Here is a 20,601-nt window from a genome sequence, read left to right as displayed (position 1 = left end):
TCACCACTAAATAAGTGGTAAAAGAATTAGTTTCATAATTTTCCTTAAGTATCATGTGTGTTTACTTTTGGCAGTGGAGAAAATACCTAACTTACGGGACACAAGAAAATTTTCAGTCATTGATTTGGCTTCTGAGAAATGTTTGGGGTATCAGAAGAACAAAGCAGAGCAAATTGTATTTGGCTGGTTCCAAGTTAAAGCTGCCAAGTAACCCATCTCACCATTTACACCCATTACTTCATTCCCTTTATATTATCATCCTACACTCACGGAGCGCTCTGCACTGTGACTGTCATTCTGGACTTAATACTCGGGTAATGCACAAGGACACATCCTCTCAAAGATGCATGGCCATTCTCTCCCCAACCTGCACCTCTTGTTAAATTCACTGTGTTAGTTATCTGAGCCTTCAGTGAGAAATACATCCATTTTCTGCAAGTGCACACTTGAAACAAACCAATAATATATTTTCCAACGCTGTTCTTAGTGATTTTTACATTTCAAAACAAACTCACAGATATACTCCTCTATAGCATTTTATATTCTTGGTGTGAGAGGCACATAATCAGAGGGGTGACCTGCATATCCCACTGGCTTTATTTATGTAACTTATAACTCAAACATCACCATTTGCTGTGTACTTTTCTTTCCTTCAATTGAGTAATTCTTGATAACTCAGTCCATCAACTTTTCCAGAAAAAAAGGCAGAGTAGAAATATCCACTTTCATTGTCTATCTATGAACCTCTTGTGACATTGCCTGACAAAACGATTTTCTTTCAACTTTAATTTGTTCGATTATATGTATTTAGTATATGTTCCTTCACTGACACTGTGTTTTCTATATATTCATCTATGTCTGTCATCTATTTCTGTCCTGAATTGCAAAATGCTTAAGGATAGACCCTGAGTCAACAAAGGCCTGGCATGGTGTGTGTCTGGGGGAGCACTCACAGCTTTTAGATAAAAATGAGTGGTTATCAGAGGAATAGATGACCAAGCTGTTAAGGGGAAAAGAATAATCATTTTTAGTATTCTTTTGTAATCTATAAAGGCCTTTTAAAAAATTATTTCACTCGTTTTCCACGTGTAAGAATGTTTAATCATATCTGAAGGCAAGGTTTTAAAAAATATCTTTTCTTAAAACTGAATCTTCAGAACCTGCTGTATACACTAGTCCATAATTCTTGTATTAATTATCACAATCCTAACAGGGAAAATACTTAACTCACAGAAATCATAGCCCTGGGAAGTGGTGACACAAAATAAAGCTGTATTTGAAATGATTGCACATATGCCAAAAATAAGTAATTTCCCCAGTATATCAGAGTGAGTTTTATAATACATACTGATTTTGAGGGTTCTTTCATGATATCGAGAAAAGCTGGTGTGGCATATCATTATGTTTAACATGCGCTTTCCTATAAACTTTAATTGTAAGCATTTCACGAACTTGTATATAAATTGGAGAAACAAATTTTAAGTTACATTTTTAAGTTAACTTACTCAGAACCAGTGTCCATCTCTAAAATTTTTAGGGGGTCTGCTTTAGAAATCAAGAAGATAGATACTGAGGAAACACATACTTTTCTTGAGAATCTAATTTTTCAATATATGTTGGACATTAAAGACTTCACGATGATATTTAAAGTGGTATTATTTGTAATCACCCCAAACTGGAAATAACCCAAATGTCCCTCAGTGGAGGGATGGATAACAAAGCCACAGTACATTTTAAAATGGAATACTTACTCTGGAGCAATAAAAAGGAACAAACTATGGATACACTTGATAACATGGATGAATCTCAAATGCATTACACTAAGTAGAAAGAAGCCAGACTCAAAGGACTATGTACCACATGACTCTATTTATATGACCTTCTGGAAAAGGCAACACTATATGGACATAAATCAGATTGGTAATTTCCAGGGGTTTGGGGTGAGGGGAGACATTGACATTTTCTGGAGTGATGGAACTGTCCTGTAACTTGATTGTGGTGGTGAGTACATGGCTATGTGTTAGAACTCACAAAGCTGGATTTTACTGTACATAAATTATGCTTTAACCAGGGAAAATTTCATTTTAAAAATTAAAAATTCATTTTAACTCATTTTAGATATTGTAGATAAGCATCTTTCACAAATATGCTGAATATTCTTAGTGGCCTTCAAATAACTTTGAGAAGTCAACGGAATCTTAACAGAAACTAAGAAATGCTTGAATGTTGTGGAATATGCAAAGATGCCCTTGCTTAATATGAAAATAAAATCTCATTCTAACCCTACACATTTCTATCAATGGATCGATATGTTCATGGAGAAATGGAGAATATATGATAGATTATGCCTCTGTGGGACCAAAAAGAGACAGTATAAGGAATATATTTTACATTGTATATTTAAGTAGCATCCAAAGGCTCACAGTTTTCTTTTCTTTTTTTTTTTTTTTGAGAGAAAGAGAGAGAGAGAGAGAGAGAGAATGTGTGAGTCAGGGGAGGGATAGAGGGAGAGGAAAAGAGTCTCAAGCAGGCTCCACACTCAGCACAGGGCCCGATGCGGGGGCACCGAAATCATGACCTGAGCTGAAATCAAGTTGGACACTCAACCAACTGAGCCACCCAGGGAACCCTAATGGCTCACATTTCTAAGGCTACCTATTTTTTTGTGATCATAAATGAGTTCTTTTTGTAAATTATAAGTAACAGGTTTGTCAGACCACTAGGACTAATGTTCTATCAGTTCTCAGCATAGCTTTTAGAGAAAATCAAAGATTAGTGGAATTAACGGCACTCCCCCCGCCATCCAGGTTATAGCCATCCACCAAATGTTGTTTTCCCACAAAAGATGAGAAGGCACTGCAATTCTATGTGAATTTAGAAATTATAATACTATGATAAAAGGGAGAAAAATAATATTCATATTTATTTTATACACTCTCCACACATTATTGCTTTCTCTGTTGAGACTGGAATAAAATGATATACTTGCAACCCTCAACTGTTTTCATCAATGTCTCAACAGAAGATTCACTAGAAAACCTATGTTAGGGTGGTCAAACTGCTTTGCAGGAGATTTGAACAAAACTTTATTTTCCCGAATGATCTTACTGATTTATAAATTAAGTCTGAGTTTCAAATACTAAGTTTTACCAGTAGGTAAAAATCAAATGCACAAGCATTCTACATGATACAAGAGAAGAATGCCACAGCGATCATAGTGAACAATTTGAAAAGAAGGACCCTTGGGACGCCTGGGTGGCTCAGTCGGTTGAGCGTCTGCCTTTGGCTCAGGTCATGATCCCGGGGTCCTGGGATCGAGCCCTGCCTCAGGCTCCCTGCTCTTTGGGGAGTCTGCTTCTTGCTCTCCCTCTGTCCTCCCCCTGCTTGTGCGTGCGTGCTCTTACTCTCTTTCTCTCTCAAATAAGTAAATAAAACCTTTTGTTTTTTTAAAATAAAATCTTAAAAAAAAAAGGAAAAGAAGGATCCTCTCCACCATGCCCTATATATCATGTCAATTGTTATTTATAGGAGACTGTTATCTTTGGTAATAATGCACTTTTCCATTTACCCAAGGTAAAACAAACAAACAAAAATAGTGCAATATTTTGGCAAGTCTTAAAAAGATTTTAAGGTACTACTAGAGGAAAGCTGTTTGGAAACTAATAAAAGAGCAACCATATTCATTTGCTAGGATTAAGAAAACAGAGTAGCTCTTAATTACAGCTTTATCTTCCACTAAAAAGTTTTCTACCATCTTTTCTTATATTTAAATCAGTAACACTAATTTCTTATCACTGAGCATAGAAAGGATTCTAAAAACTGAAGTACATATTGCCTACACTGATCCTCAGGTGAACAATAACAGAACATGTTTTCCTGCTCTTTTGACACTAGGCACACGTAATGAAGCCTGGTACATACCATATACAAAATGAAAAATTCCCATCAAGCTCATTCCCTTTTAAGTGTTTTTAAATTACAGTGTGGTATTTATGGTATTAATGTCTCCTGTGGCTTAGTCCTTTTTTCTCTTCTTTCTCTGTCATCCACTTTCTAGTTAAAAACAAAGCAAAACAAAACAAACTTTCCCCTCTACCAGGAACTCTCCAAATCGTTTCATTCACACACTGATCTAACTTTATAGTTTTACACTCAGATTTATAGAGAGACCATTCTGGTGACTGTTTAAAGACAACCACAGTCAAGGGCGCCTGGGTGGCTCAGTCATTAAGCGTCTGCCTTCGGCTCAGGTCATGATTCCAGGGTCCTGGGATCGAGCCCTGCATCAGGCTCCCTGCTCAGCGGGAAGCCTGCTTCTCCCTCTCCCACTCCCCCTGCTTGTGATCCTGCTCTTGCTGTCTCTCTCTCTGTCAAATAAATTAAAAAAAAAAAAAAAAAAGACAACCACAGTCACACGCATGTTCACATGCACAGAGGCTGATGTTCGGAAGCGTGGACCTCTCTGGTCACCCTCACTGGAGAGTGGCAGTTGTCGAGGCTACATTCACAAAGCTACATTTCTAGTTTATTTTCCCTAGCAATTTGGGATACAAATGAAGATTTTGGTAATAACCGATAATGTTTACTAAAATTTTACTCTACATAAGTGTTATAAATAAATTTTACCTAATTAACATTTCAGGGGTAAATGGCATAGTCTACTCCAAGGTAATACTTTAATATATAAGTTCCTATATTGTTAAAAATCTCACAGAGTTAACATTCATATGTCTAAGAGTATAACCAATCTATTAAACTTGAGCATTAAGTTTATTAGCTTTTGATAGCACCTACTGAAATATTCACCTGAATATAAGACAAATTTTAAGCTTAGATGGTATGTTCAACTGTTCCCTCAAAATGTCTATTTAGGTGTGTGTGTGTGTGTGTGTGTGTGTGTGTGTGATAAGCATCCCAAACTCAGCAGATCCCTAAGTCTCAGTTTTATACCTCTGTCCTGTTCCCGCATCTGTTCTTCTCCAGTCTCCCTCACTTTGGAAAATGGCACCAATGATTCACTCAGTTTCTTTAGCCAAAAACCTATGTAGGGGTTGTCACTGACTATCATACCTCACAGATGTCCAGTTTATTAACAGATACCATTGGATCAAAATATTCCCCAAAGCTGACCCAGTAACTATCACCATGACTCCAGTCAAAGCCCTGACCAGCTCTGATTGGTCTACCATATCAGACAAACACCACTCTCCATTGGTCTCCCTGCTTTTACTTCTGCTGTCCTAAAGACAATTTTCCACATTAACAGCCAGGGAAATTCTTTAAAAATGCAAACCAGTATCATGTCATAATGCTGATCAAAACTTTCCGAAACTAACCAAACCAAAATTCTTATTTTGGCTTTAAAGGAGGTATAATATTTAACCCCGGAATACCTTATTCAACTCTAGTCAAATTATTTCAAGACAAATATAATTTAGTCAAGATTTAAACTACAAAGTAAAAATAATCCACATAGGATTTTTTTTTCAATCTCCTCCTAGAAAATCCTAAGTACCCATGTTTTAAGCTTTTATTTAAAATTTTACATTTATAGCTAAATGTCAATTATGTTAATTAAATAGAAACCATTTAGAAAAACTATTTAAGAAAAAAATAACTATGCAAACTAGTACAGTTTTAGCTTGCTTCAACAGAACATTTTTTTAAAAATAAATTCTATATTCTTCTAGGTCTCAAGATAGTTATATAATAAAAGTCACATAATTGCAAACATAATTTTATAAGAAAGTAAAATTATCAGCGTAGCCTCTTACATCAAGTAAATGGGAATCACGGTAACATCAAATAATTTAACAATTACACTTTGGTAAATATTTATAACAACACAACGTACATTTAAAAAGGTAAATGCTAGCTGTGACTTTCCTGAATTCAACTTTGGGATTTTCAACATTTGCGAGAAATATAAGTCTACGTTAGGTAGTAATATGTGATTTTGCTTTGGGCTGATTTTGAAACATGCAGAAAGAGTCTAACATGGAATTAGGTACTTGAACATCCAACACCCCTATTTCATCCCTATTTGCTGAGACCTCTGCTCTATGCCCCTCTAGGGCTATGGGTCTATACTCATTGGACTCTGGTTATACATTCTAATGAGGCCCAGGTAGACCAAACATAAAAAACAAAAACCAAACAAAACTAGAGCAGTAATCCAACTCATACTGGCTTCAGCAATGAGACACAAACAGCCAACTACAAATGAACACTTAAATTACCAAATATTTCATATATAATTAACACTATAGATGAGTACCCCTTAAAAAACATATTGCATAGAACCTAAAAAGTTGAAGCTCAAAAGAATTTTGGAGATCCTTTAAGATAAACAGCCCCTTCATTTATCAGATGGAGAAAGTGAGGCCTGAGAAACAGTTACCTTCTTCAAAGACAGTCAAATACTTAATATTGCTGGAGTCAAGTCTAGGATCAGGTTTGACTATTTTAACGTTCATTTCAAATTTCCATGCTGGTTTTATAATAATACAGTTCATAAATGATTAAGACAAGTGCTTATTAAAATATTAAGTAACAAAGAAGGGCATGAAATTACCTCTACAATATAATCTAAATCATGTAAAAAAAATCTAAAAAAAGTCAAAATGTTAAAACTCTGGACATTGATATTTTGAGTATGTATATGCCCATATTTACATATTTTTTAATTTTCTTTCTTTTCTACAGTTTCCGTATTTTATACAATGAACAACTGCTACCTATATAGTCAGAATAAAAAACTGGAGATAAATGTGACATTAAAAGTTGACACTGTATTGTTAATTACGGTTAATTTGCAGCATGCAGAATCAAAAACTAATTTGCTGTTAAACATATACTGTTAAAATATTTCTCTGTTCAAGTAAAGCAATTGCACCATTTCTGAGGGAAAAATCAAGAGTAAATGGGGATAACATATATTCACATGCACTTACAAACTGAAGGACTAGAAAAATATTAATAAAACACTACGCTATGAATTTATTCTTAATTTATAGGAGAAACAGGTATCTAATATTAAATATATATGAAGCAAACAGCAACTTCTGCTTCTTACCCACTTGCCAATAGGAATTTAATAAACAGAATATGTGAATTTCATCTCTAATTGGCAACATTTTATTTACTTCATTTTCTGAATTACCAGAGTTAATTGAACTTAGATGTTTTATTATATATATCTAATCTAATCTAATCTAATATTTTATATATATATATATATCCAGATATATATATATATATATATCCAGAGTTCATTTGAGGCTAGGATATCCTATGTTCTTACTGATTTGGAGCCTACTATATAGAATATGTGTGTTTGCTTCCAATTTTTATGTCAGCTACATTATCTGGCAGTTCCCAGAAAAGTTACCACTGGAGAATGCTCCAATTAGCTTAGTTTCCCACTGTCCCCTGAATGATGTCACATTTCACACTCTTGCTTTCTTCTTGTCCGCTCACTTTTTGGACTGTGTCTATTCTCCATGACTCAGGAAATTTCCATCCCCTCTATGAAACAGCCTCGGACTTACGAAGTCTGTAACAGTCTTTCCTCCAAGCATAAGTAAAAATTAAGAAGCTAGAATTATACAATTTAGTGCATAATGTTCTCTAGGGATTTCATGTATGTTCACTTTATTTTCTAAAGTAGAGTGCAAATTTCTTGGGGGCTGGGATTTAGCTTATCCTTCTTTTGTATTCTTCTGTATAGGGGAGCTCAGTGACCAGCAGAGGAAGGAGTGAAGATGCTCTAGGACTTTCAATTAGAAGTGAGATCTTACCCGATAGTCAACCAAGCAACTAGGTACTCTCGGTGTATTCATTACACAGCAAACACAGTAAGGGGTTATAGAAGAATCAGAAAATTTAAGAAAAAGTTTTGCCCTCAAAACCTTATAATCTTTTTTACTGTGGAGAAGCACTTTAAAATTAGAAGACAGTGGAGCAGAGTTCATAGTTAAATGTATAGGACATAAACTGTAGGAAGAAAAATGAGAATTAGTCTTACCACTTACTGTCATTATGAAGATGTCACACAAGTTTTCATAAAGAAATAGAGCCTGAGACATGGACTTTTAGAATAAAGATTCTGAAAGGATGGCGCATAGGAGGAAACAGCTTGAAAAACTCACAAAACCAGAAAAAAAAATCAAGACAAGATTGGAGGGTAAGCATTAGGAATTACTGAACAATGTTTTAGTTGGGTAAAATCCTGTGGATCTTACTGCTAGCAGAAGAGCACAGAATTAATTTAAAAGGAAAGAAAAAACAAATGCTGGGTTTTAAAGAGGAAAGTGATCTGGAGAAAGCAGAATTTAAATTCAATCAGCTGTGTAAACGAAATATATTGGAGAAAAGGCAGGGAGCCTGATTTAACATAAAGAGCAGGAAAATGGGAATCAGGAGACTTGGTTTTATCCTGCTTTGACTTGGGTAGATCTACCACTTAACTAACTGTCCAATGTGTCTCTTGTGTCCCCATTTTTCAAATGTGATAACCCGGGTTAACTTATTTTTCAGCTAATTCATTTTAAAATCCATTGATACAAATTCTAAGATCGGGACATACCATCATGTGTAAGATTCTTTCAGTTGTCCAGCTATGAGGCAACCGGAAAAATTAGCTGATTATAAAAAAAAACTTCCAAAGAACAATCAATGCGAGTTAGTGACTGAATGGGAGTGACTGAATGGCTTTGGAACTGGGAAAATTGAAGGAGTCAAAGATTATTTTCTGATATCACACTGGGTAGTTGGGATAAATGTGACGCCCCTCAGGGAGAGAGGTAAATTGGAGGGGAAAGCTCATTGTGCTACTCTGTCCTCTTCTCCGATAGAAGGAAGACTTAAATTTTCTCTCCCCGAGCTCTGTGCTCAAAGTTTAGGTAAGTGTCATAGATGCTGTGGTTCCCAGCAAAGAATCAGGAAGGATCTCGATTTCTGGTACATTAGTTTGTAAGTCTGGCTGGATCATTTTTATTGATGTGTTTCTATTCACCTTGTACTTTCTGTATGGAGTACTTCACACCCACTATTTACCATAGCGTTACACACAAATGACCTCCAAATTCAACAGAACTCACTTGATGCTAGGGAGGAGAGTGGCAGCGGGAGGAGGAGGAGAAAGCCGGGGAGGAACATCATATTCTTCACTTCCCAGGTGGCCATTAGAAAAGACCTGAAAGGAAATGAAAGGGCTTGTTTAGAATTTAACTTCTGGAGGACCTTAAAACAGTAGCAGCTCTTAGAAAAACTGTAATTTTGAAAAGCATATGTAATGTCAGTTTATTTAAACAAGTGAAATACCGTATAACTTACTTAGGAGTCAGAGGCACCATAGCGATTATTCACCACCACCCAAAGGAGTACCAAGTTATATGTAAAAAATATAATACAACGTGATTCTTGAACATATTGAGAAGGAATACATACTATAATTTCTATAAATCTGATACAGGTAGCTAGACACACAGACAGTAAAATTTCCCAAATACCTATCAGTTTTTATGGAAAAGTTACCATTCTCTATAGGATTCCATGAAGAGAAAGCAGTACTGGTGCAGTTCTTATTTCAATTCTTCCAAATAAAAGTGTTCTAAATTATAGCTCTCTGGGGTTAACAGAACATTTTTAAACTTCTTGATAAAACAGTACATGAGTACAATCAGAAATGCCTTTCATCTTTCAAGGCGGAAGCTTCAACATTATTGGCAACGAGAGACCTGTTCTGGTTTTCAAAGCGCATGCAATTTTAAATGAAATTTTTCGTGTGAACAGCACAAACTAAAATTGTTACCTTGCTCATAGGGTACTGTGGAGAGCCGGTGTTTAATTACTCAGAATAAGAAATTCCGATTTCTAGGTTTCTCAGTTATACTACCGGGACTGAACAACCGCTTGTTACTAATGCAACAACTTGGAATTAAAGCAATTTAAAAAAAGAGAGAGAATGACTTTGCACAGTCACACACATACAAAAAAGGTTAGACGTATTTTAAAATCTTTAAGTAATCATTAGGGTTTTATCATGGGGCTCCTACCGAAACTCTTATTAATTCATATTTAAAAGGTAGGCTGATGTGGGGGCAAAAGGCTGTAATATAACCTGAAAAGCCCGATAGCCCCATTACCAATTTCTTTTCTTCCCCTCGTATTTCTAAAATGGTGTTGAAGCTTTTGGAACGCAAGATAAAAGTCCATGCCCTTCTCTATCAATTTAAAATAAGAAACATGGTTTAAAGAACACATTTGAAATATATCAATGATTGCTTTTCAGAGTTACACAATCTAAATCGTATAGCATTGAAGTGTCACTCTAAAATCTAGGACCTGTGCTAGAGTTCCAATTTCTCCTTTGCATGTCTCCCTCATTAGAGGCGATGTTACAGTTATATGTGAACAAAACAGATCCCAAACACTGTCTCATTCTGAATTCCATGTTCCCACCTGCACCCATTCTAGTAAACTTAGAATCATTTTAGCTGCCACTGCCTGAGTGAGTGCAATAAATTACAGGTTGAGCTAAAACTAAATATTTTATATTCTTTGGAAATGTGAAACGCCTGTTTATAAATAGGAGAAAAAAATTGTTCCTCAAATGTGTAGACTGATAGCATCAACTGAAACAGTTTATATGGAAACCCCATGGATTCAGGCCTTTTTTTTTTTTTTTTTTTTTTTAAAGAGAGGCATGTGAGTGGGGGTGGGGTGGGGCAGGGGCAGAGGAAGAGGGAGAATCTCAAGATCTCAAGCAGGCTCCACACTTGGTGTGGAGCCCGACACGGGGTTTGATGTGACGACCCTGGGATCATGACCTGAGCCGAAATCAAGAGTCAGACACTTAACCAACTGAGCCATCCAGGCACCCCAGATTCAGGTCTTCTTTAATTCTTTAACTAAGGAGACATCTTTTTCTTCTGCCTTCCCAGCTGACTATCCCAAATGTACCACAACTCCATTGAAAATGCTACAAATTTAAATATTCTGATCCTATTACTCTTCTGCCAAAAAACAAACAACAATGACAAAAAAAAACCCTTTAAAACCTCTTTCCTGTCTAACAAATTAAAGATAATTTAGTGCAGAATTCAGGACACTCTATTATTGGTTTCAGTCTACACTGCTGTATTTCACCTAGCCTGCCTATGCTCTCTATTCTATCCATCCAAAATGGACCTCCTTCACTATGCCCATACTCCCTTCCTCCATACTATTCCTCCCTGTCATGTCTACACAAACACCCTCCAAACTTTTCATGTCTATAAGCCAGTGACCTTCTTGCATGCAGCTTTCTTTATTTCTTCTTTTACACTGCATCTCAGTGAGATTTGTTTTTCTTCTTGAGGAGCCCGTATTGTTCTTTCTGAATGCTTCTCCTATGCCTTATCTTTTAGTGAACTAATCCTACACCTGTCTCCTTCTCACTAGACTTTGCTTTATTCATTTTGTATTTCCCCTGGTGTCTTGAACATCTTAAGAACTCATACAGCTGAAAGAGGTTGAAGAAATAAAAAGACAGTAGGGGAAGTTTAGACTTATGGAAGAAGTTTAATCTGAGTTATCATGTAACTTATTATAAATTCTAGGTTATCCTAGATTAATATATTTCTACATGCCTTAAGATAGCATCAATGCTAATCTTGAAGTTTGAAATGTCTTCTTAAGATTCAAATATTGTCTAAAAATTAAGCTTCAAGTATTTGGGGCCCTTGAGATATCGGGTCTTTTGTGATCATCTTAGCACAATTTAAGACAAAATCTTTTATTTGTACAAAACACCAAAGGCAATCCCTTTTCCCTATCCCACGTATGTGAAGCCACACAAACACCACCCCAAAAATATGGCTACAATTTGTCCTTCTATGACATCAGATTGGAAATGAAACCACTGTATGCCGAGGACTTATTTCTTGATAGCTCTTCAGATTTATAGATAAGTTCGAGGTATTCATATAAATATGTGCCTCTTCACCAAAAGGCAAAAGCCACAATCTCAAAAAGGGGACTCTTTCAATGTATTTATCTAGCAGCATCTTCAAAAGATTATTGTACACAGGATCATTTTAGAATAATGTCACTTGAAGTAACATCGCAAGTCAGAGATAGTTTTCTATCACATTAGAAACAGCAGTATTCTTAAACTTTCAAGAGGAACGAATAAAGATAGTTTAACACAACGTTAGTATCTGGATATAAGTAGATAAATTTCAAGTATCCAATGACATTGTAAAACATTTTAATGCAAATATTTTTACCTCAGCTAATTAAAACAAACCAACCCAACACCAACAATAAAATACCTAGCCAACAAAATATTTATTAAGGAGCAGGTTTCTAATGTGGCTAGAATCTGAGAATTTCAGAGAAAGGAAGCAGTACTACTGGAAAGAAATCCCTTACCAATAAAACAAGATAAACCTAATAATTCTTAGCTTGCAAATTCAATTTAAAAGTAAAGTATTACCTTAGCTAATTTGATGACGCTAGGTGGGAGGGAGGAGAGAAAAGGGAGTCAATGAAAGTCACAGAAAATTCTTACACTTCACATTAACGATGAGCTGAATGGCTCTTTCCCTCACAGCTCTCTACAAGTAGCAAATGGTGTAATTAGAATTTAATTTATTCTTGCTCCCCTTACCATTTATCTAGTGAAGATGCAAATGGAAAGGGCAAATGCCTCTAATGGATGGTGGGAAGTGGCACAGTGACAGAGGACATATGGTGAAGGAAAGTGAGTTTTCTCTCCATTTACGGGTGTTCATTTTATGAACTCCCCCTGCAGGTACATCCAATTCTAATTTAAGCATTTCGTGCTTACTCAAGTTTTCTTCTCTTTATAATGGGAAGCTAATAGTTCATTTGAAGTATTCCCTCTAATGAACACAAGTCTACATGAGAGTTGTTCCTATTTCACACAAGCACGTGTTTGTTTACAATTGGAGAGAATGCTGGGTTATGTGAAGATACATCAACTTCCAAATATCTAGATCCCCATCCCCTTTACTCCCACGATAAAATGTTTTAGAAACTGCACACAGGGGCGCCTGGGTGGCTCAGTCGTTAGGCTCCTGCCTTCCGCTCAGGTCATGATCCCAGGGTCCTGGGATCGAGCCCCGCATCGGGCTCCCTGCTCCGCGGGAAGCCTGCTTCTCCCTCTCCTGCTCCCCCTGCTTGTGTTCCTGCTCTCGCTGTCTCTCTTTGTCGAATAAATATTAAAAAAAAAATTCTTATAAAACAAAACTGCACACCAGGTATGGAGGGTCAGGATACATTGTAACATTTACCATTCTCATGAAACATAGGAGGAAAAAACTCCTATTTCAAATGAGAAAATTACATGCTACCTTTGGCTGAAAGTAGTGTTGGAAAAATACACTAAAAAGCTGTTTTTCCTCCTTGTATATCACGGATGTCCTCTTCCTCCAAGCCGTTTCCCTGCCCTGCCCTCGCCCACCCCAACCCCAGCACATATACACTCTCTTGCTTCTACCATCAGCTTAAATATTGTACTAACTCAGCAACCAATGTACTCATTAGGAATTATGCTAAATAAAAAGAGAGAAGGGAGAGAAAGAGATGATGATATTGGTCTTAAATTTGTAAAAAAGAAAAAAAAAGTACTACTATTATGAACGAAAATGTCAACTGTTACAACTTCTACTGCTCCTTTATGTCTAGCTGTTACTTTTGGTTTTATTCCAGACCTGAGGAGTAGGAGGATTTAGGTATTTGGAGGGTAACTATTCTCCTAGATAAGGTACTATTATTCTTCCATTTTATAAAGTAAGAAAAATAAGAGAGACAAAATAAGAAACATTCTTAACTATGGTTCCCAGAAGGGAGGTGGGTTGGGGGGACGGGGGAAACAGAATCGATTAAGGAGTGCACTTGTGGTGAGGAGTGCCGGGTGATGTACACACGTGCTGAATCACTATATTGTACACCTGAAATTAATATAACACTGTATGTTAACTATACTGGAATTTTAAAAAATAAGGAAATATTTTTATGTTATAAATAAATCTACTCATTTAAAAAAAGGTAAGAAATATAAGTGGAGTTGGGGCAAAGATGTAGTACCTTGCTCGCCTCCACAAAGTAACTTCTAGAGCAGGAAGTAAGACTCTGTGCTGATTCCAGAGTCTGGCTGATCTGTGCTGATAAGATGTTTAGCCCTGTTAAAATGCAGCTACCAGGTTTGCCTTATCCTTGTCAGTTTTCCTTCTGCCTGAAGGATTTCTCTGCTATAAAAACCTTTTGTTAAATTTGGAAGGGGAGAAAACATTGGGATTCTGGTTATCCTGAACACCAGGAGGGTCTTGCATATAGAAAGCACTTACAAATGTGAAATTTAATCAGTTTGGATGGAAGAACTATAAAGATGTAAGGTGAGAAACAAACTCCAAGGCAGGAACACAGAAACTGAGAACCACAAGATCCCAGATGGACTCAGTCCTCTGTCAGATGTTAGTTGAAGCCAGTCTCTTAGATTTTGCAACAGTGAAATGAGAAGAGGAGTTAGGTTTTTTCTACTGTATGTAAATTATGATGTACCTTGTGGTCTACTGAAGTTCCTTCATAAAGATAATAAAAGAGAAGAAGAGACATCTCTTTTACATTATTTATTACATTAACTATATGTAAGTCCTTCTTTATAATACACCATAGAAGTTGAACAACTAGACTGAAATCATAAATCTTAGAAGTCTAATTTTGGTTAAAACTGGTTATAACATGAAATCAACTTTGAGAATATAAACATTGCATTTATTAATACATATAACATATGAGATTAGACCTTAAAGAATCTTTTTTTTAAGATTTTATTTATTTATTTGAGAGAGAGAGAATGAGAGAGAGAGAGCATGAGAGGGAAGAGGGGTCAGAGGGAGAAGCAGGCTTCCCGCCAAGCAGGGAGCCCAATGCGGGACTCGATCCCGGGACTCCAGGATCATGACCTGAGCCGAAGGCAGTCACTTAATCAAATGAGCCACCCAGGCTCCCTGACCTTAAAGAATCTTAATGAGGATTATTTAGCCAGAACTAAACAAGATTAAAATCCAGCTTTCACTATGAGATATTGTGCAATTTACTCAATGTTCTCTAGGATATTAATATGTACCAATGGTCAGGACACAAAAGTTCACATAGAAAACATTTAAAGGAATCTTCAAAACTGAAGTCACCACTAATATTTCATACCTAATAGTTAACATAATAAAATTTCATACCTATAACCTAAGAAATTATAACCCCAATTTAAAAAGTGGTAACCTTCCACACAAAAATTAATAGCCAGTATGTTCTAGGGCTTAGAAGGGCAGGTTTATATTAATGCTAAAACTGTATAACATATTATGTAAAAGAATCCAGAAATAAGAGGTCTTCAATGAATGGGCTTAGGATAATTACTATAAGTTTTTCCAAAGTCCATTCAAGAAATAAATTGTACTGTGTTGCGAGATATAACCAGTCAATTCGTGTCAGAGCTCATTCCAACACTCTTCTGAAGACAAGTATGATCAGGTATGAATGAAAAGTAACAGAGGCTAAAGGAAAAAAAGAAAAAAAAAAAAAAAAACAACCCAGCAGATCCCTCCAATCCAGATTCTAGGTTGTGGAAATATACATTTGATGATGATAAGCACTCCATTTTCAGAAAACATTATAAAAATGCTTTTATAAATACTTTTTCTTCCATTTACATGTTTAGATGACCTTGGGGGAAACCTTTAGAGACCTTCATATTTAAAACAGATGATATATTTAAAGTACTGAAGGTACCGAGGTGAGTCACAGACAAAGAGTCATGGCAAACTCCCAGCATTCCTCCCCTTTGTTTTGAATGCCACACTAGACATTTTGACTCTTCATATCCTGGCTACCCTAGCACCTCTGAAGTTAAATATTATTAAACAAAGTTTTCATTATCACTTAAGCTTGGCACAAGAGCACATGTGCACAGTACATATGTGCAGGCACACACACACACACACACACACACAAGTTGAATACATGTGTCGTACTTCACATTTCTTTTTTTCTTGAATCTATGGTGAATTCATCAATGCAAACCATTATTTTAAAGGAATTTATTACTCTCCTAAAATAACAATTAAAGATCAATAGGGAGGCATCACTTTAATATTACAGTCCTCAAAAGAGGCAAAGCCTCCTTCAGCTGAGGGAAGATGGCAACCATCTGATCTCAGAGCCAAAAATATCATGGAAGCAAATACCAGAAAATATTATAGTACAACTCTGCCAAGGGCCTACCAAGAATTCTAAACTCAATGATTTCTGCTGCTGCCTCTTTGGTTCCCTATAAACTTAAATTCTTTCCTGGATCTATAAATGATGGTGGTGATATCTTTCAAGTTAGAGCTCAACATGTGTGACATTCTCTTTCAGTTTTATGGAGAAACAGCTTGCTCTGTAAGAGTGACCTGGAAGTGCTGTCTTTATGTATGGGAGAAGTTCATTTTACCTGGACTCACAAGGTGACTGTCCTTGGCAACAATTTCAATGGCCGATTTATGATACGCTATAATCAACTTTTTTTTAGACTAGGTAGAACCAGGTGAGTTAACAACAACAACAACAACAAACAAAACAAAACAAAAAACAACGGTGCTCATTCTCCCACCAAAAAGTTATTAATAGGAAAAAGTTTTGGCAGATGAAACAAGGGAAGGTGAAATAAATCTCCTGCTAATGATCTAGTGTCTTCACATTAAAATTAAATCATTACTTAGAACCTTCTTCCTGACTTCTTTTAAGTTTTAATGAGCTTCTGATTATTTATAACTTGGAGATAATTAAAGACCTTCAGGGAAGTGCCACACCAGGCAAAAACACACACACACACACACACACACACACAAAACAAAAAAAACAAAAAACCAAAAACCACTGCCCAACCTTTTATTCTACCTCCTATCAGAAGAGTTTGAGAAGACTGTTTAACTTCTGTTTTGCTTCTTTCTTACCTTGGCTCCTTCTAAAGGCAAATCATGGCGTCTGTGTTTCCGCATAAGCACTGGGTCAGAGCCCATTCTACCAGGCCTTCCATTTACATTTGAACTTGCTGTGATTCCGGGCTTTGGAGAGCCATCCCCTAAGAGCCGACATCCCACTGACTGATTAGTTCCAAACACATCCCGAGGGCACCAGGCTTCAAGAGGCATTGGCTGGTCTCGGGAAGGCACACTTTCCACGTGATGGAAGTGACGACTCACTCTATTTTCAGGTGGGATTGGGGGCGGTCTCTCAGGTGGAGGTGGAGGAGGATCTCTTAAGGGAGGAGGTGGCGCTGGGAGTGGTTTATCTTGTTTTCTCACCATACAAGGAGAAGACTGAAGAGATACAATGGGAAAAAAAATAAATTAGAAGTTGAACCATACACTGAAAAATGATTTCCAGACTAGTCTATTATCACTTTTGTTTTCTAAGCCATAATGGAATTTCATTAGATTCCTATGTCATCTTTTAATGTTTCTTTTTATCATCAATTAACGACATTTTAAAAAATTAATGAAAAGCTTACACAAATATATCTCATTAGAATTTTTTGTAGAAAATGAATACATAAACTTGACTGTTCAGGACTATAAAGACTCTACAGGAAAAAGTAGCAGATATCAAAATTATGTGATGATTTTGACTGACTAAAAATAATATTTAGTCCTTAGTTTATTTGCACCTTTACCCAATTTAGGAGAGAGAAAGAAAACTATCAAAGTTGCTGTTGTTTTGCTTTTTTGAAAGAGCAACTTGATTTGTAGTATCTCTGAAAGAATGAAAGTGCTGGTTCTGCCATTTTCATATTTGCTACTGCAACATAAAGCAACTGATAAGGGGCAAATTTGCTCTGGTCCTGTGTTTTACCAGTTATTACCAGAAGAGTGGAAAATCATAAATAACAGAGCAGCATTATTTGTAGAACCTATCTGAATTTGTATGGATCCTTAAAATGAAAAAATATCGGTCTAATTTCCATCTGGAAATATGAAGGTACATGCACCTAAATTGAATCTATGTGATTGTCATGGTTTTATTTTTATTTACATGGTTCATCCGATGAATGATTTTGTGCTTTTATGGTTAGAGAATATTACAGAAAAAATGGAATGTGCTATATGTTTACATAATTCTAACTAAATACAATCCTAAAAAGTCTTAATCTGATCTCAAAACAAAGTTAACTATAATTGAGAACAATCAACTCCTACTAAAATATTGTGCTTCTGACTCATTTTAGACTCTAGAGCATATTACCAAATGGAATTAACTTTTTAAGTCTTATATTTAATAAAGCAAAATATGCTCTTATCGAATTTGGAAAAAAAAGTCCTCACAAAACTAAAACAAATCATGGACTTAGATTTACACAGTTAGAATTATGTCTTTAATATTAAAGAGTAATGTGATTACGTCACAAATACTGTAATTCTTTGTAATTAATCCCTTCAGGTATAAAAAGTACTATACAAATAATTCCCTGAGTCACCTTGAAACATGGGTGATAATTTATCACAGTGTAAGCCCTTATGCAAATATACCTCCATCACATTTTTTCTTGTCATGACACGATGAAAATGAGTGTAAAATATCATTTGATAAGGGCATGCAATTTATTTTAATGCATATAATGACTTTTGAAATCCATCTTACAGAATAACCATATTTACTCTTTATGCATTTTTGCAAATCAGGGAGATCTAGACATATGCTTTCTCTGAAAAATTATGTAACTTCTATAGTAATAAAGCAAAAATATGATAGTGGGCTCACCATAAGCAAAATGAGAAACACAACAAAGTTCTTCATAAACAATTAAGAACACAAGAAATGCAAGGAATGGAATTCAAAGGAACCTGAGCAACCAGTAAGTGTTACTTAAATTATCTGTGTTCCTAATAAAATCCGTTTACCTTTGGTGAACCAGTTGGGCTGCCACAGGGAGACCGGACAATGCCTTTCTGAATTAGATCCAGGCGAGGAGGTACTGGTGGCAGGCTTAGATGTGGGATCTGGAGAGGATCTGGATGTGGCTTTCTTCTCTGTGCAAGGGGAGAGGATCCTGGTGATGTGACTGGTGAATTCTGCCTGTCAGTGCACTGGAATAGAGAAGACGAAAGATGATGGTGATGTGATATGGAAAGTGTCTGCCTTTCAGTTCTTAAGGAAGACATTTGGTTTGAGAAGGTGTCTGCCATTGAACATCTGTTAAACTCAGTTTACTCTGATTAATAGATGGAAAGTGCTCACATTGTCCCTCAAGGGCAATATTATGTAAAGAATAAATGGGTAAGTTTCTCCTACATATTGCAGACAAGGTCTAGGAAAAAAGAAGTGCAAAAGCATAGTTTAAAAACAATCAAATGCAAACATTTACCACAGAAGCTCGTCCACATTTTATGAGGAAGCCAGAAATATACAATGCAGAAATGCATTGTTCTTGGTTTCTAGACTATAGAGTTTTCTTTAAATCTTTGACTTATAGTATATTCTAGAACTTAGAAGTCATTTTGTTCCATACAAAATATGTATCCAGTGCATAGCCTACTTTTGTAAAACCTATTAAATCAGTCAGGGTTTAACAAATAAAAATGTGTATTTAAAATAAAAACAGCCCAACTGTTTTTTCCCCAAGACTTCACATGGAAAAGAAATCCTCAAGTTAAATGTTTTTCTTTGCTACTAAAGGTTTTCTACTTTCTCTTCTAGATAAAATGGCATCGAAAAGCCAGTAACAAGTACTTTGATTTATACATGTGTAACCTTTTTTTATCTTGGAATTTTTCTTTTAATGTGACATAACCTGATTGTGATTTCATATAAAAACCATACCAATTAATCAAATAGCCTTACCAAGGTAAACAATATTCTGCTATGAAATATCAGGCAGTTTCCTTTTCAAGGCAAGTTACTAGCTCTTTGGAGATCTAGGTTTGATTTTTATACCTACTATGCTTTGATAGTCATCTGTTTCCTAATGCTAGTATTTTTAGAGTGTTAAGCTTATTGTTAACCTATTTTCCTCCTAACATTACTCACCTATATAAGAGCAGTCGATGTCAACAATTGATAATTTAACTGGAGCTGTAGCAACAGTGACAAAGATTTAGCCATTCTGTCTTTATCTGAGAGGGGATGATAGATTTGTGTTCACATCCACACTTAGTTACATTGTGTAAGGCTTTTTCTAATTAACTAAAACCGGGGTTTGTCTTGTGTTTTTCTCATGATTAGACTAGGACTATGGGGCTTTGGAAGGAAGATGAAGGTCAAGTAATATTTTAACCACATCATATCAAGGGTCCACACCATCAATATGATTCATCATTGTTGATGCTGACCCTGATTACATGGCTAAGGTGCTATCTGTCAAGGTCTCTTCCCTGTCAAGTTACTCCCTTTTTCTCCCCCTGTCCACACTATACTATACTCTCTGCAAGGAAGTCACTATGCACAGACCAAACTCAAGGTGGGGAATTATGGGCCCCACTGTAAAGGCTTCTTTTATTTTTTTTAAAGATTTGTTTATCTATTAGAGACAGAGAGAGTGGGGGGCGGGGCACA

The 20,601-nt window shown here is 36.0% G+C and overlaps 1 protein-coding gene across 13 annotated transcripts in view; it reads right to left on the bottom strand.

Annotated features, from left to right (window-relative positions):
• CBLB (Cbl proto-oncogene B) overlaps positions 1-20,601 on the bottom strand; it is a 219,826-nt gene that overhangs the window by 44,529 nt on the left and 154,696 nt on the right. For all 13 annotated transcript variants that reach the window (XR_003518269.2, XR_003518270.2, XR_003518271.2 and 10 more), the window contains exons 11-13: positions 18,951-19,136; positions 17,007-17,372; positions 9,102-9,196 (exon numbers count right to left, since the gene is read on the bottom strand). Coding sequence is in view for 10 of the 13 variants with exons in the window: in XM_027585393.2 (XP_027441194.1) it covers positions 9,102-9,196; positions 17,007-17,372; positions 18,951-19,136 (647 nt within the window). In the remaining 3 variants the exon portion in view is untranslated. The remainder of the gene's footprint in view (positions 1-9,101; positions 9,197-17,006; positions 17,373-18,950; positions 19,137-20,601) is intronic.

The sequence above is a fragment of the Zalophus californianus genome, chromosome 1 (assembly GCF_009762305.2).
Source record: "Zalophus californianus isolate mZalCal1 chromosome 1, mZalCal1.pri.v2, whole genome shotgun sequence".
NCBI lineage: Eukaryota > Metazoa > Chordata > Mammalia > Carnivora > Otariidae > Zalophus > Zalophus californianus.
The sequence above is the reverse complement of the archived record's forward strand: the minus strand, read 5'-3'. Positions and strand labels throughout refer to the sequence as shown.